General features: G+C 42.5%; 2 protein-coding genes across 11 annotated transcripts in view; one reads left to right on the plus strand and one right to left on the minus strand.

Moving 5' to 3' along the window:
• The window catches only part of ctbp2a (C-terminal binding protein 2a), a 60,349-nt gene extending 57,975 nt beyond the window's left edge, over positions 1 to 2,374 (plus strand). For 6 of the 7 annotated variants that reach the window (XM_035605637.2, XM_035605641.2, XM_035605639.2 and 3 more), the window contains one exon: positions 677 to 2,374. In XM_035605637.2, coding sequence (XP_035461530.1) covers positions 677 to 860 — 184 coding nt within the window. In that variant the 3' untranslated portion in view covers positions 861 to 2,374. The remainder of the gene's footprint in view (positions 1 to 676) is intronic. The other variant, XM_035605636.2, reaches the window with a different exon arrangement.
• A 1,569-nt stretch (positions 2,375 to 3,943) lies between these two features.
• Positions 3,944 to 24,428, minus strand: zranb1b (zinc finger, RAN-binding domain containing 1b). Of its 4 annotated transcripts, none has more exons than XM_047334855.1 (10): positions 24,196 to 24,428; positions 21,782 to 22,842; positions 15,113 to 15,300; positions 13,694 to 13,847; positions 12,778 to 12,849; positions 10,968 to 11,166; positions 8,668 to 8,788; positions 8,199 to 8,328; positions 5,860 to 6,140; positions 3,944 to 5,730 (listed from the first exon to the last, which is right to left on the minus strand). In XM_047334855.1, exons 2-10 carry the CDS (start codon positions 22,746 to 22,748, stop codon positions 5,512 to 5,514), a joined length of 2,331 nt encoding a protein of 776 aa, XP_047190811.1. In that variant the 5' UTR covers positions 22,749 to 22,842; positions 24,196 to 24,428; the 3' UTR covers positions 3,944 to 5,511. The 4 variants fall into 4 exon arrangements, with proteins under 4 accessions (XP_047190811.1, XP_047190812.1, XP_047190810.1 ...); XM_047334856.1 differs by having other exon boundaries at positions 24,028 to 24,428; XM_047334854.1 differs by having other exon boundaries at positions 23,999 to 24,427.
• Positions 24,429 to 24,678: the final 250 nt, after the last annotated feature.

Raw genomic sequence — 24,678 nt, forward strand, 5'->3', positions numbered from 1 at the left:
CAAGAACTGAATTAGTTATTATTTTTCTTTCAACAAGAAATACATTGTATTGGTGTATTGGTAAAAATGGTATGAGGGCCTCACATCATTGTTTATAAAGAGAAATCTTAAACTGATGTAAAAAAAAAAAAAAAATATATATATATATATACTGTAAATATCTGGGATATTATCAGTCAAGAAGAGTTTCCCTACACATTTCCTCCTTTCAGCCCTCTGTAGTACAAGGATCAGTTCACCCAAATTATAGGAAAAAATAGATTTTTTGTTACTTACATCTGGAAAAGATGTTGCTAATTAAGTTTTTTGCAATCTGGATTAAGGAGCCTTAAAAATCCTCCTCTCCACCAGATTAGGATCAATAACATTCCCATTGACTGCCTCCATGCTCCCAGAGGTGATTGTGTTTAGTATTGATTTAATGTTTAATTATATCCCTAAAAGTGCATTGATATATGTAACTGATTTAAATTACACATTTCGTCAGATTACATGCTTTGATTCTGTAATTCTTCAACTCTAGTTTTAAATAGGAGTTACTTTAAACTCCCTCCTGAGACAGAGGCAGTGATCAGGAGCAACAAATACTAACAGCAAAAATTATTTTGAGCAGAATCGTGTATTTTTCCTTTGCTCTTTTTGTTGTGTCTGTTGATTGCCTCCTGTCCGTCCCCAGATTCCCTCCTGGTGTAGTGGGCATCGCCCCCGGTGGGATCCCTGGACCTATGGAGGGGTTGGTGCCCGGGGGTGTTCCCATCACCCACACCCTGCCCCCTGGTACCCATCCATCACAGGCCACCTCCCCCAACCGACTCTCCAAAAACGGTGACCCCATGAAACAGCACATGTCTGAGCCGTAGGACTGCTGCCAGTAACTGAGCAGGGGGGGTGCAGAAAAACGATGTACACTTAAACACCCGGCACCCTACCAACTTCACCATCCGACTGTCCGCCCGCTCGACTCCGGCCATCTAAACCCACCAGCGGATGGCCTGTCGGGCAACGTTTCACACTTTTTCTCTTTGTATGAAACCACTAAGCCCGAGTGAGGACAGTTGGACGTTAAGACATACCTGAGCTGCCGCACTGAGACAGGACCGAGCGTCAAACCTTTTCCTCCCTCCAGTATCTGTTCTTCTTTGATTTAAATGACACTTTTTGTCTTTGTCTTCATTTTTGAGTTGAATTTTAGGGAGATTCCTCCTCACTTCTGGGACACGTTGACACGGCCACACGCAGGAAGGAAATCTGACCCAAGGGAAGGGCAGACGGACTCTTGGTCGAGCCTCCTTATGTCCTCCCTCCTCCACAGTTCCACCTCTCTCAGCGTAAACATGTCTTGTGTTATTGTTTTTTTTTTTTACTTTCATCCGTTTATCCTATATTCTGTGTTTTTGTTGCAAGTGCATATTCTTATTCTTTCCTTCAGTGAGTGTGAAAATGAATGGATTTCCATGTATGTTTTCGTTAGACAAGGAAAGTCAGCTGACAACAACGACAGCATCCGCTCTCTCCATTAGAAATCTGGACTACCATCTTTACTGTTCTGTCATTGTCATGGCTGCTGGCCCCCTGAATGTAAAGAGACAAGATGTGAGGCAGTAGATGTGGTGTCCAGTTCCAGGAAGGATATTTTTGGCTTATGGAGTGAGAATTATCATTTTAAACCAAAACAAAGGAAAGAAAGAAACTGCTATGGATTGGTATTATACATCGAGTATTTCACCTCAATTAAATAGTGCTGTTGTAATTTTCCAACTCTGCTGAGCTGAGGTACCTACAATATTGGGTCATTGTCATGTCATGAACGGTGTCCTGAATATCATCTGTGCATTTTAAAGGACCGACAGTACATCGCAGCACTGACTAGCAAGGTAGGAAAGAAAACAGCACATTTCTTTCTGACTCAGGAAAAAAAAAAAAAAAGATTAACCTTCAAAAGAGAAACTGAAAGAAAACCAAGTCTGGATTATGGCTTTTCATGTCTCCACCTCTTTCTCCATTGTGGTATAGATTTTTTTTTTATATAAATCAAATGTATGTTTTTTGATGTTCAAGGTTTTCAGTCCAGTTAGATTTGTAATGCCTTGTTAAATGTTCTTATAATCATAGTCTTATGTGGCTGACCGCGCCCTATCCTCCTCCTCCTCATAGTTCCTTCTTTCTTTTTTGTTTTTCTGCTCTTATGAAAGCCAGCTGTGGCTCTCAGCAGCAGCCACATCCATCGCTGTAGCTCCGTGATCATAGCAAAGAGACGGCTGCTCGCAGATTGTTTGGTTTTTAGTGTGAGTATTTGTATTTGTTTCTTGTACAAGGTGAACATATAGTATACAGTGCAGCTGGAAACAATAAATAAACTTGCTGTTCTGATTGACGATCGACTGTGCAACGTTTGTGGGGTTTTGCTCGCCTTTGACACTTTTTGCATTTATTTAAATAAGCTTTTTTTATCCCTTAAAAAAGCACAAATAATTTCTGTCTTAATTCTAATAGATAATCATGCTCTTACTTTAAGCAATTTAACAATGCCCATGATGGTTGTGTTAGAGATTTTAGCCAGTATCTTTTTACATTTTAGCGTCATTAAAAGTATACTGAACTAGAATGGCAATCAGTAGTACGCATACCTCCGCATTTAAAACTCAGCCAAGCTGCACCAAATTGCACACACTCATAGATAAAATATAGAATATATATAAATAAATATGCCAGATTTTTCCATCAAGATCCATTAATTATTCCCTAAGAAGTTGGTGAAAATGGCACAAAAAAATGCAATGAGTCTCTCAATTTTAATCAAAAGTGATAAAAAAAAAAATGTCCGGCATCTGCCCTTTTGTCCAGAGTCACGCCAAAATTCGATGTGTTCTTTTTTGGCACGTCCCATCCTTCCACCAAGTTTTTTAGAAAAGTCCATTAAGTCGTTTTTGCGTAATTCTGCTGACCAACCAACCAACCAACAAACGGACGGGGCGAAGAACATAACCTCCTTGTATGAGGTAATTGTCTATTTGTGGTTCCTGTTTACAATGTCCCCAGGGATGTTGTTAAGGTTTCTGAAGAAAACTTTAAAAACATGCTGATTCTTGGTGCATGTTTGCAGGTTACAATGTGCGTCTTGTTGTGATGATGTCTAAGCAGATTTATGGCCAATGATAGGGGATGGACAGGATGGAGAGTGACAATTCTTGTCACAGGGAATCTGAAAATGGGTGTATTATGTTCAGATTTAACAAGAAGTGAGAGGATGGGTGTATTTGCTGAGGAAATCCACTCTTTGATACTCACTACTTGCCATTCATAAGCATTATGAAGCCGCCATTATCAATATCTTTTGAATTAATAGTTGATGAACTGACTTCTTGTTTGTAGGAGGGGAAAGCTATTACCTGACTCTGCAGCTCTTCCTGGATTTTCTGTTACTTTACTCTCACCACTCTGAAAGCGAAAAAAGGAGCCAGATGTTTTCCTTGGGAGTTGGAGACCAGAGCGGAGCTACAAGGAGATTGGACATTTGAGGCAGGTACAGAAGACCTTATCCTATAAATATGACCTGTCTTATGAATTAGACTAGTCAGTAAGTAAGAATCTCACAAGCACAAGGAAGAAAAGTTGAATATCTCAAATTAAGTGTCCAACAATGTCTTTTGGAAAATGTTTCTTGAAACTTTTTAAGTCTTCACTCATTGACCAACAAACGAAGGTTAGTTCTAATTACTGACAAATACATCAATACTCTTAAATGTCCTTACATCTGCTTACAACTACATTATGGTGTGTTTACTATTAATTGTTTATCTACCATTTACAATAACACATTTTGGGGTTAGTGTGTGTGTGTGTGTGTGTTGTATTGTGTCTCTAATCTGAGAACATGTAAAAAATAAAAACAAACAAACCAGTAACTGAAATAGGAATTACAAGAATATAAGTCAGGAAACAGTTTAGTTGGACATTCAAAAAGGTTTTCCTTTATTTTTTTCCTTTGTTTTACCTGTTCTTTCCATTACACTCCGTATAGTGAAGTCAGGCCTAAATCCACAAAGCATTATGGTCACAACTGCAACTATTGCATAAATATAAAGCAACATACAGGTGATGCTCAAAACGTGTGACTCGAATGAAACACTAAAGAGTTTACAGTACGCAATGGGAAAAAACTAAATGCAAACATTCACAGCAAAAAAAAAAAAGGAACAAAAACTTTTCTTTTTTTTTCTTCTGTCAGCTTTGGTTTTATATGTTGCAGTTTAACAACACCCCTTGATCGAAAACTTAAAAGATTGATTTACATAATGACAACAGTCTGGCGTCTACAGGGGAGGCGAACCGACATGTACCGTGACAGTGACAGTGACAAACGCTATGTGGAAAGAATGCGCAAAGAGAAAGTAGGAGATGACAGCAACACAAGCGTGACTCTGGGTTTAAGTCGACACCGACAATGTGTCTCACTCCCATGCTCACCTGCCCCCCCTCCAAAAACAAACAAAACAAGAGCACCAAATTTGAGGCGTCCAAAATATCATGGTTGGTTCTTTCCTCACAGCGACAGTGTTTCTGTGCGACATGTCTTCATCAAGATTGAGAGAATAATTAACAAAACCACGAAAAGTAGAAATAAAAATATATACGGAAAGCTTTTATTAGCTCACATAAGTTTCCAAACAATAAATATGTTAAGTACTGAGAAGAAAAACCCACACGTGTACACACACCCCCACGCACACACACGCACGCACGCACGCAACTTCTTAGTTCAGTCAGTCTGAAAAAAGGTAAACCAAAGATCCAACATGAATGTTGTGTGTGCTAAACCGTAGTGAGATTTGACTTGTAAAGGGAAAAACACCCTTTTCAAGAGCTTCATACAATGACCTTAATTCAAGCAATGATACTGTATTTATATAGAAATGTTTTTCATAAATGTGCAGTGCATAAGTAATAAAGATTAAAGTAATTTTTTATTACACAATCTCTGCTTCTCTAAAGATAATGGTATTGGCTTCATCCCTGCCCGTTCAAAAAAAAAAAAAAACTAAAGCTAAACCAGTCAACTCTTAGACAACTGGAGAAGAAAACATCAGAACATTGATTTTGGAAGTGTGCTTTTGTCAGTGCCCATAACGGATATAAATTGTTGATTTGAATCAATGCTGGTATATTTCCTTATATTCTTTTTTTTTTTAAAACAACAACATGCATTTACATCTATGGATATTCCTTTACATTTTGAAAATTCAAAACAAACCAAAAAGGTAATTTGCATTTGTAAACCTTGATTCTCTCCCCAGCGCTGTGGAGTTTGTCAGTCTCAGTGTTTCATGTGTTTTATGCCTGTGTGTGCTGGAGGAGCAGCAGTGCCTTTGTCAGGTGAAAGGTGGATCTGGACTTTTGGTGTCCTGTCCTCTCCTGAAGGCTTTCACAGTTTGTCCGTGTCAGGAAAAAATCTAAAAATCCTCTGAGTGAGAGGAGGGAGAAGAGTCCTGCACTCCCCCTGCTTCAGTTTGATCACTCGTCCTCGTCGTCTTCCTCCTCTTCACCATCGGACAAAGACACGCAGGGTCGGATCTGCCGGTAGCCGTCCAGCCACTTCTCTACCATCTGGGTCACGAGTGGGTGGTTGCGGCGGCGGGAACTTTTCTGGAGAGCCACCAGGACTCCGCCTTCGGTCACGCAGCAGTCCAACCACTCCCGCAGCAGCTTCTCCTGTTGTTCCTCGTTTCCCATCTGAGGGACAGGACGAAACAAATGTGACCATCAGATGGAGCCATATCAATAGTCTACATTTAGGAGATCATGTACTCTATCTAAGTGTTGGCACAGAGGAGATTTCGGTTAGACGAGTTTCATGCTCACAATCACAAGCGGAATTTCAAAAAGAAACCAGAAGTGGTTGAGGGCGCTTACTTCCTGCGCTGAGAGGAAGTGAATGTGAAGCAGCTTCCTCTCGCTGTCGACCAGCGGCAGGAACGTGACGGTCACGTCGTCATCCGTGTTGAGGTTGGCGCCCGCGCCGCGATTGTCGAAGCCGTCGTTCTCCATGGCGACCAGTGCGGAGAAGTGGCCCCGCGTGTAGCCCAGAGCGATGGGGCTCTTCCAGCAGAAACTCTGCTCCCACAAAAGGGGCAGGTACACACCTAAAAGAGAGAAGGGCAAAAAAAATGATGAATGCCGGTAAAGGGAAGAGATGTCCATTGTTGATTTATATTCAATGCTACTGTATGCATATGTATGTATGTATGTATGTATGCATTTATATATGTATGTATGTATGTATCCGTCAAAATATTGATTTGAGTGTCATCATCTTTTAAAACCAGTTTTGCAGTAATAACAGAAACAAGTCATTTCACAGTTTGTCTATGGAGCACATTTGAAATCAGCGTTGAACAAAGAGCATAGAGACTGAACAAGATGACGACATTCTGTCTACTTATACCTGACTTATGAGCAGTGATACAGCTCCCTGTAAGCTTAACTTGACTCATAGCACCACCTGCTGTTGTGGAGGCAAATTACTCGTGAGAGAAATCCTCCTCACAATCACGGATAAAAACATGTATGATATAAAAAAATTTGGATATATTTCAATTATTCTTGTGAGATATGCTGCATTTTTCTGGGACGTATGATGTATTAGAAATATGTTGTTTATTTGTTTTAGGAGGTACATTGGGCCAAGAATGAACCCATCAAACAATACGCCTTAGTTTGTTAAAGGTGTTTTGTATTTACAACTCACACTGTGCTGGAAAAACATGGAGTAGTATAAATATAGTTAGTTATAATATAATATAATATAATAGTTAAACCTGGGTTTTTGGGGGGGTTTTGGGAGGAAATTAGCTCCATAAAATAGAGTCTTAAAATCAATTCTGTACTTCACTGCTAACCGGTAAAGAGCGGCTAGTACAGGGAAAATATGGTGCACTTCTTGGAACAAGTGAGGATTCCCACTTTGTGTTTGGAGTTTGAACACGCCGCAGGCGAGATAAGGTCGACTGCCCACATTCAGAGAATTGCTGTAGTCGAGGTTAGAGAAATGAACATGAACTTTGCTCTTCAAATCTTACACAGTGATCTAAGATTTCAATTTGTTAAGCCTGTGCATCTGAGATGTCAATAAACCTGGTAAAAAATTATGAAATTGCAAAAAGTTTTTCTGAGTTCTGCTCTGGGAGCAAAACGGTTAAAGAGGGACGGACATGCTGAACATTACAACTCCCCACTAGGGGGAAAAAAGGTGTTATGTTGTAAACATCTCACAAGTTGGAGGATAAATGTTGGTATGTTAAAAAAAATAAAAGCCCTGCATATAAGGTCAGAATTGGCTAAATGTTGTTATAGTATCAAAAGTAATAATTATTGTTATGCAGCAGAATGACCACTGTTGGTTATACAATGCATTTTAATAAGTAACAATGCATCATATTCTATTTTAGCAAATGGTAGGCCTGTGTAGTGTAGTGGGGTAGATGTATTAAGTAGCAGAAAATGGAAATACTCAAATGAAGAACAAAAAGCTTGAATAAATGTATTTCATTTCTTTCCACAAATGGAAACTACACAATGAGATACTGGTTATACAGGAAACAATGCAGAAAACACAATACAGACAGTATTTTGTGTCTCATATTTCCTCGACCCCAGATTATGTGGTTCAGCTCTCACGCCTCATGAATACGTCTGTACTGTAACAGACACACCACGACGGAGATGCCGCTGTGAAGGGACACCCTTCTCCCAGTAACTGTGGACTTTTCACTGGGTTCACTTGGTCACCACTTTAACTGAGCTTCTCGCCCCTCTCTATAGGCGCCCATACGCCCTTGTGTGTTTTACACCGGCTCCTGGCGACAGCCCTGGGTATGTGAAACCGATGCACTAACCACTAGACCAAAACCCCTGAGTTGTAGCGTCTGTTGCTAGCACATCTCTTAACGTGCCGTGGAGTGACACATTGTTGTGAGGTGCGTTCCGCACCATTCTTTTGTTTGTTTCCAATTTACAGAGCCAGGACTGAGCCATAAACCCACATTTTTTCCCGGCGCACACATAGAACCGACAGCTAACGAACCATGAGGAAATATTTGCAGATTTTGACAAAAACATGTATTGGCTTAAAATCACTTACTGCCCCTTTAACAATGTTTGACCAAAACATCATCAGTCCAAACAGGCAGCTTACTGCTCACCTTGAAAACGGGTATAGCCGAGTGTTTCGCCACGGAAACTTTTGTAATACTTCACTCCATAGACGATGATGGGCCTACGAAGTATGTGTGCAAGAACGAAGATGTGGGTCTGCTCCAAGCTGGATCCTGGCTGTGAAAAAACAAACAAACAAGACACAAAGGAAATAAACTGTTGGAAAGCCATGGCAGTACATTCCCTCTGCCAAGTGTTAGAACATGAAAAACATACATTACTGTGGTTTCACACCCAAATATAATAACAACTCGCCCAAATACTTTATCTATGAGGTCACAGAGAGCCGTGAGAAGCAGAGAAGCGCTGATGATGACAACCAGGATGCTCTTTCAGAGGGCATTACAGATTAAGTACAGTGCGGTGAGAGCAGTAAAGTCTTTCTTGCATTGCGTTTGAAGCACATCAAGCTCCTGTCCTCTACGTAAATGCCAGTTTTCTTTCATGTGCATGTACCTGACTAGCCAGGGAAAGGATGAACGCCCAGTCTTCCTGCCACTGTTCCTCCCGCAGTGAGAAGTGCAGGCCAAAGCTCTGGGAATACCAAGACTCCCACTCCTTCCAGCGCGTGTAAAACCTGCAGACCACACACACACACACACACACACACACACACACACACACACACACACACACACACACACACACACACACACACACACACACACACACACACACACACACACACACACACACACACACACACACACACACACACACACACACACACACACACACACACACACACACTACTTTTTATCAAAATAGTAATATTCTCACTGAAAAATCCAGTTTCTCAGAACTGGATAAGAGTAACACTGGGTTGTTTTGTTCATGCAGATTAAATCTCTGGCTTTGACTTGTTTTAACTTTCAAGATCAAGAGTTTTCAGATCAAAGTGTGACATCTCTGCATGACCTGGATTTTTCGAACTTCTTAGCCACCAATTTCGGACATAGTTGTACAATGCCAAAGGAAAACAAAACTTAACAGTTAATTGATGTTGAGACTGCTGAATATCACATTTCAGGTCTTTTTGGTGTCCGTTAGCAAGACAAAAACTATTTCCCTGCTCACTTCTTGCAAAAAATGTATCTGTTATGTGCACATTCTGGTAGAATTTGCACATACTTACACTATTCTATGTACATTCTTTATATTTATATTCCTTATTTTTGCATAGTTTTGCAATACTTGATACCTGCTGTTGTAACACTGAAATTTCCCAGTTTGGGATCGATAAAGTTGATCTATCTATCTATCTATCTATCTATCTATCGTAATTTTCGGACTATAAGCCGCGCCTTTTCCCCCCATTTTTCGACCCTGCGCCTTATATAACGGTGCGGCTAATCTATGGATTTTTACAGCTAACGGCCACTAGGGGACCTCCTAAATCTAACAGGTTACAGTCCACCAACTTTAACTCTACGGGCTCTATGACCGGTCCGCGGTCCACGGTTAAAGCAGCGAAAAGCAACTTTCGCTCAAGTGTGCGAGTGGATCCTGATGGCGTGGAGGAGTGTCAAAACATCCACGATCACCGACGGGTTCCGAAAGGCTGGACTGCTGCGTGATGAAGAGGAGGACGCCGCCACAGGCTCAGCTGAGGCCCTTCAGAGGCGGTTCGATTCCGACAGTGACGAAGAGGGGTTCGTTGGTTTTGAGAGCGACAACGAAGGAGAGAGGAGAGTGGCTGACGAAGCCACCCTGAGCCTGTTCGTTTCCGACACTGAAGATGAGGACTTTGGTGGTTTTAGTACGTTATGCAAATATGCAACTTGTTTTGTTGAAATGTTAATAAATGGGAGCTTCCTCAAGGAGCCATCCCTTACCCTTCAATCCCCTCTGTGCACGAACTCTTACATATGGTAATTAACCATTAAAACACCTGCGGCTTAAACTCCGGTGCGCCTTATAGTGCGGAAAATACGGTATCTAGATGCTGAAAGCATAATGCTGCATTAGTCAAGAACTTACTGTAAAAATACACCGTTCAGTCTGCAGTAAATGTTTTCAAAAATGCAATATATTTTGTATATATATTTTGTGTAATTGAAATCATACTCCTGAAAACAGCACCACCTCACGCACTCATTCACCAGCACGGAGGATCTTGTAAATACTTTTCTGATATTGTTATTGTTTTGTGGTGCTTAAGAGTTTGGACATGCCCAAGATTAGATGAAAATCAGCATGAATTTTTTTTTGAATTTTATTCTTTTAGATTATTTTTGGGCTTTTTCCACCTTTAATTTGACAGAACAGCTAGGTGAGAAAGGGGAGAGAGGGGGAAGACATGCAGGCAATCGTCACAGGTCGGATTCGAACCCCGGAAGTATAAACCTCGAAGTATATGTGTGCCTGCTCTATCCACTGAGCCACCCCGGCCACGCCATCCTGCTTTTTAAAGAACTAAAATACTATAATCTGTTCTTGAGCCCGACCCACAGGGATTTTTGGGGGCAAGATGTCATAAGCAAAATCCCTTATGACAAAAAAATGTAATTAATGTATGATATTTTAAATTTTGGCCATAACTTATCATAAATAACTATAAAAATAAAACACAAATTAAACCAAACATATAGAACTAGAAAATGTAAACGGAAATGCACATCTTTTCTGCATTGTTTATTCTGTAAAAATAAAGGTTTTCATATGGGCAAACATATGCCGATATTGATTTCATGGGCCAACCAATTTATCGCTTGGGCTCTAATCTCTACCCCCAGTCCCTGCGGTGCGGGCCTCACCAGTGAGAGCAGTCGTGCAGGCTGTCGTGGAGGGTCTTGCGCAGCACCGAGTCCTTGTCATAGATGCCCCATGTCGCCTGCAGCACAGAGTCAAGCAGACAATCCCCTGCCGTGCGGTTCCACAGGGCATACAGCCGGCTGTCTAACCTGGTCCCGAGCTCCAGGGACCAGTTGATGATGGGAGACTCCTCTTCCAGTTCTAAACAAGAAGGGAGGGGAAGGAAAAGTTGAGTGCCGTGTTTTTCTCTGTAAACACCTCTAACTGAGCCGAGAAATGCCAGTGAGGGTGGAGTGGGGTTTTATAGACGCCATAGTGGCTTTTTTTTTTTCCAGGTTGCAATACAGGTGATTGCATTTTGAAAGGGCAGTTTGGGAGAAGCATTAATGGCTCCTCACCCCCGTCAAAATAGATTTGACATAACAGCAGTTAAATAGAATCTGCATGTACACCATCAAACCAGATGACTGTGAGAAGTCAGAGGAAGATATACAGTAAACAGATATGTCCTAATGTTCGTAATAGTATTTATAGCAGAAATGTGTTGCACATCACGACATTAACTTTTGTTTTGTGACGACCAAACCTTCTGTTCTGTGTTATTGTGATGCAGTTGGTCGGCTGCAAAACAGCACATTCAAAATCAGTCAGCGATGGTTGAAAAAGAAAATAGCTGTTGAATTTGAAAGAGTGCGACATTGCCAGTTATCAGACATCTAACCGACCCTTTGCAATATTTTTGGACCAGCACTGGTATATTTGAATGTGTTTACAATCATTTGTTAATTAAAAACTTAATAAAAAACACTTTGGGACTGGCAGAGCACTGAGACAAATGAACTTTGTAGTGGATTAGAACACAGTATTTTCCTACTGTGAACATGCGTTTGAAATTTACAAATGACCTTTTGTTGAGCTGGGGAGTGATTTATTTAGTGGTTGAGCTTTTTAAGTCTGTAAAAACAATGACAAAACATGATCAATACGTTTATTGTTCAATCTAAAAATCACACTACGTATGTAACGCAACCAGGCACACCATCTAAAAATTGCATTACATTGCAAAAAAACCCACCCCGGTCAGTCAAAGTGTCGCACCTGTAGAGGTGCGACACTTTGACTGACCGGGGTGTTTAATAAGAAAGATGAAGGGTTTACAATGGCCAGGTTCTAAGCGTTATCTGATCTTGTCTTAATCTTTTAACAAGGAGACAAGGTTTTCTGTTCACTTGGGCCATTTCATGTTTCTGACTAAACTCCTTAAGTACAAACAAACACACATAAAGGTAATGGTGAAATAAGACCGTCTGTCCATTACCTGAACTACATTCCCCAGTATGTAGTTAACAGGACACACGAATAAGCAGCACACAACAATGAGTGTGTTGAAGATAACTGATGCCTTTTAAATGTATGGGTTTTTTGTGCGTGTGTGTGTGGGCTGAGAGGAAAGTACAATCATCCAATGGGGATCAGAGAAATCCCTGAAACTCAATTAGGCTGATTAGGGGAGACGGTACACACGATAAAGACCGACCTCCTGCCAGAGTGACAGGCCGGCAGGCAAAAACACTGTGTCACCAAGAGGGAAAATACAAGTAATATAATACTGCCAATACTTGGCGACCTTCCTGTTATAGTATACAGTTTGTGTGAGGGGGCTCACGGTGTTTGCCAAGCCGCCAGACCATCGTTGTCATCTTCGATCTGGTTTCTTTCTCTCTCAAAGCAGGGGCATGAATATTGTAAGCACAGCATTTGATAGGGTTTATGAAATTCGAAGTCCTGAACTCGAAAGAGAAAAGGCTTCACCTTTTTGTACGTCCCGGTCCAGCACCTCATCAAACAGTTTTTCCTGAACTGCTGGGGGCAAGTCCTCAATGTCTGAAACAAAAAAACAAAACAATACAATTATATGAAGAGAACTAAGTGATTGAAATCCAAAAAGAAACAGGTGGCGGCAAAACCATGTCTTTATTTTTTAACCCCATTTTATTTGATTCATTTGATGATTTCTTTTTTCTTTTCCCTGTTGTGGCTTATTTCACCTCCAGCCACTGAGTTTTGTTCTTTCCACAACCGCCAATGGCTTTCACTGCGTGCTCGGAGCTCTTGTCAGCACAGAAGCTCATTCTTTAGTCAAACTAAATGAATGCATGGACTTTGTGGAACTGAACAGAATGGCTTTCTATAGTGGCCAGAAGCCAAGGTCTGCATTGTTCTGAATACTCAGCATGAAAAAAAATCCTTAGCTTAGCTACAGGCAACAGACTGACCAATAATAGCAATTCCACACAATGAAATTCAACATAATTTGAATGGATGCAATTTTACAGAGACAAATTGGCAAAATAATTGATATAAACAAGAGACATGAATTTTAGGTGGACTAGAACACTGCAAAAACAATAATCAAACCAGCCAGAGGTGGCCTCAGTTTTCTGGCAGTGGAAAAAAAACTGTAGCATTATGTCTCCTCAGCAACCAAACATCAAGCAATTTCAAGTAAACATAATAATTATTCCATCACAACACTTAGCCAAAGGTGATGGCAGGACTGGGTTTCTTCAGCTACATAGTTTTAAGTTCTCCCTGCTCCTGTACAAAACACTGAGAAGTGTACTTTCGACAGCTTCTGGGTTTCGTCTTATGACATCCATCAGTCAATGAGTGCACAGCCTGTTGTTTCTTTGTTCCTATTTTTTTGGTTTGTTGACGAGGCGCTGACCTGCAGGCAGGGTGAAGGTCACCAAGTCTGTGAGAAAATAGCAGGTGAAGTCTCCCTTGCGCTGGTGAAGAGAGGCCGCGACCTCACGACGGATCTGCTCTGTCAGCTCCGGACACACCATGGCTGGAATACACTTGGCTGCCTGTTGGGACACCTGCAGAGAGGAGAAGGAAATATGCTCTACAGTTATGAAGAGTATATGAGACAGAGGCTGAGAATTGCACAAGAGTTTGTCTAACAATTGCTGAAAGTTGCATTTCACATTTATATCCAAAAGGAGTTGTGTTCAGGAGTGACAATGAAAAGATAAAGAGATCACCTTTTTAGAAATGACATTGTCTAAAACATTAAAAGTCAGTCGTAGAGGAGGCAGAGGTTGGACCACCGACTGTTTAAAATATAAGAACAGAAATAAATACCAGAAGTCATTGGACCATACTGAGAAATAAATTATAGTAAGGATAATGTACATTAGGCAACTTAGAATTTTAAGTAGCCATAAAGATATTTATATAGTTGATATTCTAGCTTATTTGGAGTCGGAATACGCCTGCACGCACACACGCACGCACGGCCCTCACCAATCAGAAGTTGCCTAGGGCGACTGCTGATACGCCCACAAACAACAAGCGTGAAACCAAAGAAAAACATTGCATTCGTGGAGTGGCCTCCGCAGAGCCAGAAGCAACGTGGTACAATCAAGTCCCGAAGAAAAGTGAAATGGGAGTATTTCGGGTTTGAGCCAACAGATATGCAACAAAAGAAGGTAAAGCATGTCGTGGAACAGTCGCTCCATTCCGAGGCAACACCACCAACCTGTATCAGCACTTGAAACAGCACCACAGGCATGACGAGTGCGCGGCCAACAAGTCAGTGAAAGTAGCGACGCCCCGTCTAGCAAACAACGTACCAAATCAGAGTCGTTTGCGACTGTTTCTCCATATGAAAATGTCCAACATAGTCTCCGTGAGATGTTGAACACCACCGCTATTCCCTCGCTAAAGACACAGACTGCTAACAGAGATGGAGCTAAAGTCTTTACACCGTGACCGCACACGTACATGTGTGTCTGTGTGTGTGTGTGTGTTGTACAATTGTTAGACTTCTCAGGAAAAAGCTGCATTGACTCAGACATAAACCTCAACTCATAAGCATTTCTCTAATCTACCAGATCTTCTGCAATTTTTTATTTTTTTTCTCCTAATTTTTAAGAGTTAACATATGAATCACAGGTGGCCATGCAGATATATTCCATAAAAACTACTGTGACTTAAGCCTGACTAAGACTTTTTCTTGATAAAGGCATCAGTTTGTTCCTAAAACAAGAAAACAGATGGAGGGGGAGATTGGGGACAAATGTGAGTGATGTAACATGACTAGTAGTGACTGAGAACATTTGTAGCTGCTGTCACTACTGACCTCTGTGAGTAAAACAGCCAGCATGTCCTGCCTCTGGAAGCGGATGGCGAGGTGAACCAGCGTGAAGCCGTCATCAAATGCAGAGGGACGATTTAATAGGCGCACCTCGTCTGATGATAGCTGCCGCGCAATGTCACCTCCCGAGGACTTGTAGGCCTCTACAGCCGCCAGGTCGCCTTCCACCACACCTGTCAGAAAAAGAGCGAGAAGGGAAAAGGTCACATTAATATGTAACTTTAAAGTCAAGACTTTTAAATAGAAGACAAGTAGACAGTTTAAACAAAAATAATATCTTACCCTTAATTGAAAGTCAACACTAGTTCACATTTTGGTGTGTTACTTTTATGGAGACCTTCAAACAGAGATTCAACAGCACAAGGATTTAATTTACATGTTCAAAAGAAAACACAGGTGTTAACTTTTAAATTCATCATATATCATAAAGGATTGTACTTCGTGGACAACTCAAATAAAACTGTGACTTGTTGGCACTACAGAGGCAAAAATCCCTTCTTTTCAGAGCTCGACATTCTGTGCACAACCAAAGTATTATGAAATATGAGAGATGAAAATGTGCTTCATCTCGGTCACAGCTGGAACAGCTTTGAGACTCGGCTGACTTTGAAGTCAAGGGGAAAAGACAATAGGGGGACACTTTGTAATCTGTCAGTTGCTTTTTGCCTTATTTATCTACAGGCTTAGATCTTAGCGTGCGGGTTGAGGGTTGTGTTGCATCAGATAGATGCAGGTGTTTCCTTTATTTTTGGCACAACTTGTACTGTTGTACTTTTACAACTGTAAATATTAACTGCTACTGCTGCTGACTGACAAACACAATTTATATCAACCACATGCACAGAAAATCCACAACTGACCACCTCTCCAAGACAGTAGAAACATATTTGATGATGTGCCGCAGAAAACATACAATACACTACACTACACTCTTTTGCTTTGAAGATTTTATTATGATGTTCCATCACTTAAGCGTTCCCTTTAAAATGTGATGCTACGAAAAGTCAAATCATTTCACATCGATTCTGTAGGCAGGAGTGAGAATAAGGTGAGGTGTAGAGAGTGCGTGCAACAGTAAACCTTACTGAGAGGATAGAGGATGAGGATATTTTTAGTCCAACACCTAAACCCAGGCAATAGTGCACACAGATGAAATGCGGATGGTCGTATGATCAGCTCAAAAAAGAAATGTTGTGATAGGATGAAACCAGCAACACAGTGACATTAAGCTAAAGGTATTGGCTGGTGAAGGATAATAAACCATTGGGACAAATGTGTTGTTACAACAGCATCAAATCAGATAAAGTGAACATTAATTTCAATGTGACGCAGCTTGACAAAATGTATCTTTCCATTTCCAGCATATACAGTTAAATGCCCATGTGGTATTCTCTCGTGCATTTGACAGCATTTAAACACTGCTGAGCTTTTGTTCTCACGTCAAAGGACCACACACAATGCTCAGCTGCATAATCTGTGTGAGTGTGAGAGTGAGAGCGAGAGCATGGGGTGGGTGGGTGGGTGGAAGGACTGGCTGTGTCATGTGGAGCTGGCCAGCAGTGTAAGAGACGGACAGGGAAACTATACACAATGGCAGTGTAGCCTGATGGAGAGGGATCACAACCACGTTCCACAAAACACTCCATTAGTGTGGGTGTGTCTGTAGCCCTGCAGTCATTACTGTGCTCACAGATCCTCTAGACGACACAAGAGGTGCATATGTACAAACAGGCCTGCACTTCAGGATGAGTGGTGCTGTACACGTTCTTTTCTGTCAATAATGTAGAGGATGGTCATCCAACAGCCAATAGACACATTTTGTCAATTTGTGCTTGGTACAATTACCTGCTCAACCAGCAACTTCCATGTGTGATACACCACCATAGTAGGCTCTCTCTCTCTTTCAGTCCTTATGTAATTCTGACTATTAATATATTCAGGGTCTTTCATTTGAATATGAGCCTTACACAGACATGTTGCTCTCAGTGTTCATGTTTGCCTATATGATCACTTATATTTCACAGAATAAACAATGCAGAAAGGATGTTTATATCTTATGTTAGAAAAAGGACATCTTCTGAATTCAAGTTCTTTATATTTTGTTGTATTTGTGTTTTCTTTTTTTTGCTTGTTTATTCATTTTTTGTTTTTCAGCAGGATTACGCAACAGATACAGAACGGATTCACGCAAAAGTTAATGGAAAGATGGGACAAGGGCCACGAAAGAACCTTTAAATATAGGTGCAGATCTTGACAATGGGATAGATCCAGGAATTTGTATCACTTTCTTTAACATCACAAGATAGGACGTTCTGTTGACATCTGCACCAATTTCACAGTAAATAATTCATGGATCTTGATGAAAAAATTTGAGGCATATTCAGGGGACTGATAACTATGAGTTTTTGCAATTTGGTGTAACTTCAATTGAATTATAAGTGGACTGTTGGGCCTTGGTGTGTCAGCCATTCTACTAAATGTTATAAACATTGGCTGAAATGCTTCCTTATTTCAACTATGTTTGTGTAATTTATAGTCGTCCTGTTTATAATCTGAGTGACTTATTTCATAGAGAATATAAAACTACCAGCCTATGCAGAGTCCAAAGTTAAAAAGTACTGGGATATGTTTTTTGTCCCGTATCCCTCAGCCCTAGTTAGTACTGTCACCTTTGCAGAAAGTAGGACACAGGATTGTTCAGTACTGTTTGCATATTCCCTGTGTTCACGTGGGCTTCCTGTTTCCTTTCACATTCTTGAGTCAGGAGCATTTGAAACTTTGGCATTGCATGAATGTATTCATGAGTGTGAGGGACTGCGAGTCCACCCATGTTATCACTGTAGTGGATTGACAAACTATTCAGGACATTTCACAATCCATCACCCCCACATGATAAGGTTCCAGTCCCCTCTGAACAAAACAATACAAATGTGATGTACCTATGCTTACGCTCCTCCTTACTGTTAAATGTGCTCAGTATTACAAATGTGTTTCTTTATAACTGGCTGTATCTCTCTGAAAAGGCGATTTTCAACACGCGTTGCCCTGGTCCTCATGTGAAATCACTTTGATCTTTAAAAGATGGGTCGGTGGGCCAATAAAAAAAAATAAAGTGGGTAGTTAAAGAACTGACCCACGAAACAAGTCAAAAAGGAAACTTGAGGGCATAACATGAAATTACCCTCTCTTAATGCAATTTACTATTCCTGGAAGAAACCTTTGCAGAGCTGCAGAGGTAGTCGACATGAAAAATTGTGAAAGCAACTCTTCTGTAAGCAGATGTGACAATCACAAATCTGTTTATAGTCTCATAAACAGGATAAGAGTGTAATGCATTGTCAAAAACAGATATGCCCGCACAAACACCACACATCCAAGCAACACAAGTTGAGATCAGGGAGTTGCCTAAGGTCATCCACAATGCAGGGGCGAAGGTTATTGCTGTTGCCAAAGAGTTGATTATTTTTGACTTGCGTTGCATGGGTCATGCTATTTTTAATGCAGACGGTCCCTTAAGGAAACTGGGGAGTCTACCAAAACTTTGGGGGCAACTCTTTACAAACACGGGCGTCTACGCGTCATTCAGAGGGAATCACACCAAGCTACACAAGCCCGTCCTCAACACAACTGAGCTATGCACTCTGTGGCTGCAGCTGGGTCATACCTCATTCAGTCACCCAGTATAGAGCTCAACAGTGACCCCCCACTCATTGAACGACTCCGGTTCTGGAAGTGAATTTCCCATTCATTCACTACATAGACATATCATATAATCAAAGAGTTTTAAGCCTGGAACAAGCCAATAAACCACGCGATGAATGGTTACCATAAAAAAATGACATTCGGAGCAGGAAAAAAATTCGGAGAAACAAAGAAAAAAGGTAAAGGTACAAGACTGTGTACATAATTATTTTAAAAGGGAAAGGACTATGCGTCCCATAAACCATTGCGAATTCCTTCCAACGACTTCCAACTGACAGTTAAGAACGCTTCTTCTTGAATTTAATCTTCACCAACATCACTATAGTGTTTATATTGTTGATAATAGTCTTGTGATGTATTGCAGCTTGTGTTTTGTTTGTGCATATAGTGTATAACAAACGTTGAGTTCAGTGGTGGCAGTTAATCACGCATCACTAGCCGACATGAAGTTTGCAGGTGCGGTAAACATTTCCATGGTAACAGCAAGCTCTACCAGTCAGAGATGTCTATATTACACTTTAAGATTGTGGCGAGTGTAGTACTTCTCAATGTCATTGCGAATAAAACATGATATTCTTAAAGCAAGGTTGATATTATACGGATTATGGCTTCTACAGGTGCATATGCCATTGTTTCACAACCACATAACCACAACCCTGTCAGACAGGGCCACGTTCTGTCTGACATGCTGGTGAGTGGTACAGGAGCTCCACATGGGACTGTGCTGTCTCCTTTCTTGTTCACCGTATACACCACTGACTTTAAGTACAACTCTGAGTTGTGCCTATGCAGAAGTTCTCTGATGACTCTGCAGTGGTTGCGTGTATACGGGATGGACAGGAGGGAGAGTACAGAGCGCTGGTGGACAGGTTTGTGGAGTGGGCGGGAGCAAATCACCTGCTGCTGAATGTGGACAAGACCAAAGAGGTGGTGATCGACTTCAGGAGGAAGCTTCACAGCCCCTTTTCATTCTGGGGGAGGCGGTGGAGGACTACAAGTACCTGGGAGTCAACATCGACAACGGACTGAACTGGAAAACCAACAGCCTGACTGTGTACAAGAAGGGGATGAGCAGACTCTACTTCCTGAGGAAGCTGAGATCCTTCAATGTGTGCAGCAGGATGTCGGAGATGTTCGATCAGTCTGTTGTTGCCAGTGTACTGTTCTTCACTGTGGTCTGCTGGGGGAGCAGCATCGGAGCCAGCGACACAAACAGATTGAACAAACTGATCAAGAAAGCTGGCTCCGTAATAGGCTGCAAGATGGACGCGTTTGAAGCTGTGGTGGAGAAGAGGAGTATGAACAAACTGTTATCCATCATGGATAACCCGGACCATCCTCTCCACCTCACACTGGACAGACAGCGGAGCTCCTTCTCCAATAGGCTGATTCAGCTTCACTGTCACAAGGTCCGTTACAGGAAATCTTTCCTGCCACAAGCCATAAAATTCATAACACCTCACCTCTGGCTGACAGATAGACCTTGTTCCACTGTCAATACTTACTACATGTAAATTCTGTGAATTTATTATTCTTAATTTCTATATATTTTTGGCAATTCGTATATTTTAAATTTTTTGTGTAAATATTGTTTTGTTTTTTTTAATGTGTGATGTGTGCTGTGTGAAACGTGCTGCTGCTACACCAGAATTTCCCAGCATGGGATGAATAAAGTATTTATTTATCTATCTATAGCTCACGGTCAGTCTACTTTGGATGGTTATGACACTATGGCTAATAATCAAATAATTCACTTCCTGAACCTTACTGTTGAGCTTTACTCTGTACATAATTAAGACTCAATAGTTAACCATGTAGAGAACATTCAATTGAGATATCAAATATGTGCAAATTATCATCTTGCGTTGCTTTTGACAGAAGTGGTGAGACAACAGTGAAAATTGAGTCTATCATTTATGTGGCAAAGGTGACACATTATGTTGCGGGTTAATTGGCAAAAAGTAGTGTTTTAAACTATTGACAATTTGTTCTAAAATATCCAGACACTTTTTAAAAAATATTTCTAAAGCTGGGATAATTTGTAAATGAATGATGTTGATTAATCATTGTGTTAATCAAGCAACAATTGTCTGGTTTCAGCATCTCAAATGTGAAAATGTTATCCTTGTCATTTTCTATGGTAGTATTTCTACTACTCTACTTCTACTAGGTTATGGGCTGTTTGACAAACAAAAAAAACAACAATATTCATAGTCTACTTGCGCTCTCAAAACCATTTTTGTCCAGTCTGAGTGATTAATCAAGAAAAGAGAAGCCAGACAATGAATGTGATAAAACCTTGTGTGTTGAACTTGGTGGTGAATATGGAATGATTTCAGCTGTGGCTTGGATATAATTTCCATCAAGGGACAATGGAATGCAGATACACAGTGAATTCCTTGAATATGCAAGACGAAATAACACCGAGCCACCACAGACATTCAGACTTGGGCTCAAGGGGACAAGCAGCACAGACATGAGGGGATTCACCACGTCACATGCAGTAAGAGACCCTGTGTAGGACCAGACGCAAACTAACTACAGTCGTATTGCTTAGACCATCAGACCCTTTTGCTTTGAGAAGTGTAACAGCACGAGAAACCAAATAACCATAAATCACTAAAAGGACTTCACTGGGATATGAAAAATGTGTGGCTGTCAAATTTGTGCTGTCGATGAAACACTGAAAGTGATCTATTAGAGAGACAGGTAGGGACAATGGAGCCTGAGTGAGTTTGCAGCAAATAACTCTACATAGCCATGGGAAAGACAGGAAATCAAGTGAGATAGTGGTGTAAGAGAGGGGGGGAGCAATCACTAGTCTTCTTAAAATGTTCATCCACCCTCCCACTACACATTCAACAGTCGACAGCGTGGGAGGCCGGACACGTGCTGCTTCACTCATCACCATCATCATGTGCTTCAATAACATCATATATTCTTGGAACTCACCAACACAGGCATTGAGGAAGAGCCAGTCAGTCCTTCTCATCCTGTTCTTAATCTGCTTCAGTTTTTTGAAATCCACCTCCAGCTCCTCTTTGCTCCCAATCCCAGCCCCTGACGCCAATTCAATCCTCTGAAAGTCCATGTTCAGCTCTGACTCCCGTTTTGAGACCGGGGGAGACCTCCTTAGGCTGCTGCTACAACCGCCCACCCCACCTACCACACTTCCCACTCCTTGTCCAACCACATGCCCAACAACACCCCTCTTATTGTCCCTGTCCTGTTCATTATGTTTTGAGGAAGGCTGTTGGCTCTCGGGCTCTGATGCCAGTTCGATGGGTTCAGTTAGAAGACTATTTGGTCTGGGGTGGTCACACACGACACATTTTTGTGCCCAGTTCTCGTAAGTGCAGGCAGTGCAGGTCCAGTGCTGTACGTGAGTGTTAAGTCTGTTACGGTCATTATATTCCTCACAGGGGTCTGTAGTGGTGGCCAGGGGAGCAGGTCGGCATCCAGAGCCGGAGGTCTGGGGTGCCTCTGTGGGGCTGCGTGGTTGCTGGGTAAGATGTCCTCGATGGGTTGCATGTTGCCCATGCTGCTGTTGTTGAGCGTGCTGCCTCTGGCACAGACACTGAGTGCAACGGATGGCCCGAGGCCAGTTCAGGTAGGTACACATGTGGCATGACCACTTGCTACTAGTCTCAGGTTTATCAGCAATGCGGACACGGGGTCGAGCACTGGAGTCGGGACAAATAAGTAAGCTGGAGCCCCCCTGGGGTGGGCTGTTGCTGTGGCCCATGGGGTCCCACTGGTGCAGACCAGCGTCCAGAGCAGGGCTGCTCTTGAAGGGCTCCTCAGTAATGATGGCACCCCCGCTGGGGTTCTGCGCGCGGCACATGGTGCACTTGATGGCTGACGGCCAGTTCTCGTATGTGCAGTATTCACAGGCCCACTTGGCAACCAGCTCGGTCATCGTCGCACCGCCGCCGGAGGAGGCTTTCTGCCGTTCAGAGGGACTCTCAGCTCAGCAGATCCACTCTCGAGGAGATCACACAGCAAGCGGCACACTAGTTTACAAAGAAGAGAAAAAACAGAGCATTTTAGCAAAAATGTTTCTCATCACATAAACACATCGCACTTTTGACTACACCAGGGAAATCAGAAAGGACAAACAGAAATATGATGCAAGTCGGGTGGGGAAACAATTCTGGAAAAGTGCTTAACTTTTCAAGTTTAAAGTCATAAATTTCTCCCAATAGTGCATCATCATTACACAAAACTCAGACAAAGCACTCTTTATTACAGCCATCTGTGCCACTCAGCCGTTGGACCGCACGCTGTCAGACGTTTGCAAAAAGATCTACAGTGCTGTGTGCTCGTGGTCTGGCACTGATCTGTAGCAAAACTCAAAGGCAGCAACGTTTAGATTGCAACAATGGACAGCAAGACCCGACACGGCCTCTGGACACGCAGCGGGCGAACGTGCCCAGCAGCCGAGCGGGGTAACCGGAGACAGGGGGCAGATGAAACCAGACACCCAGCGGGGAGGCGCGGGACTGGTTCAGACACTCACTGATGCGCCCCAAAGCCTGTTACATAGGAAAGTGAACAGTGCAGACCACACGCGCCCATTATGAGCAGTATTAATACTACGGGGCGAGAAGATAATGAGATCAAGTTATTGTTAGCCCGCTGGGGGCAGCTGGGGGCAGGAGTCGGGGTCGTGCTGTGTTTACACCACGCCTCCAAGTTTACTGACACACCGTGAGAAATTCAACACGTTTGCGCGACAGAGCTGGAGGTTAAGTAGACAAAGCTCTCTCTCTCTCACTCTCACACACACACACATGCACATGTTTGCCAGCAAAACCAGTCGTGACAAATCGTCCCATGCATACAATTCATACATTCAGGAACTCGGCTGACAACGAGCAGCTGTTTTTTTCGCGAGTCTTGTGTGCATTCGCAGCTATATCCCCGCTCCTCTAACAAACTGCCTGCTGACGCCAAACCGTGAGCAAACAGAGCCGCGGTGCTAGCGGGAGAGCTAGCGGGGAGTTTTCTTACGCGACAACAAGGCTGCGTTCGTTCGGTCCGGAGCCAAGAACTACAGTCCAGCTAGCTTGCCTGCTCGCTAACCCCGACAGGATCATGTCTGGGCTCTCCCCCCGGCCACAGCCGCCCCCGCGCCAACTACTGCGAGAGGGTCGCTGAGAACCTCACCTTTGCTTTGCCGTGTTCACACTCCTTACTTTGCCACTGCAGCCAAAACCAACGGTGCTTCCACGAGTTGCCCCCCTTCCCCCGCCCAGAGGAACCCGCTCCGATCCGAACTCAGGCTTCTCTCACTTGGCCCACCGTAGCCGCATATTTACTTCTTTGGGGCGCCGACCGGTTGGCAGTCGAAGGTCCATACGTACCGCGGAGCGAAGAACCCCCCACCCCAAGTCCCGTCCCTCGACCGTCTGCTTTGGCGCTCTAAATCATTTTTATCAAGTCCTTTTCCCGATTTTCCAAACACCAAGCTGACGGGGCTTTAATGGCGGCACAGGAGACGCGGAGCAGCCGAGGGAGGCAGAGAAATTACACTACGGGGGACAGCAGAGAGCTCTGGGCCGTATTACAGTCAGAGGCAGGACCGGGATTTACCACCTGAATCTGCCCAACAAGCTGATTGGTTAATTTTTGTGCATCCCCTGACACCGACCAATCAGATTTAACGTCTGTCATACCAAGTGTTAAAAGGCTCCGTGAAATCAAAACAAGCTCGAAAGTAGCAGTAATTCAACTCCGCTTAGAGACGATATTCTTTCAGTCACGCGGGGCCCCGTCGGTTACAACAACACGCGTTTGTCTTCGAGTCAAACAGCGCAATTTGTTGCATCTCTGACCAGTAACCACGT

Source organism: Scophthalmus maximus, chromosome 10 (genome assembly GCF_022379125.1).
Source record: "Scophthalmus maximus strain ysfricsl-2021 chromosome 10, ASM2237912v1, whole genome shotgun sequence".
NCBI lineage: Eukaryota > Metazoa > Chordata > Actinopteri > Pleuronectiformes > Scophthalmidae > Scophthalmus > Scophthalmus maximus.

Excerpts from the sequence above, each read along its gene's own strand:
- zranb1b (XM_047334855.1), bottom strand. The coding sequence starts at position 22,748 with ATGACCGAGCTGGTTGCCAAGTGGGCCTGTGAATACTGCACATACGAG. Across the intron at positions 15,301-21,781 it reads CTTCCTCAATGCCTGTGTTG|GTGTGGTGGAAGGCGACCTG; the intron begins GTGAGTTCCAAG and ends TTTTTCTGACAG. Across the intron at positions 5,731-5,859 it reads TTGAAATTCCGCTTGTGATT|ATGGGAAACGAGGAACAACA; the intron begins GTGAGCATGAAA and ends CCTGTCCCTCAG.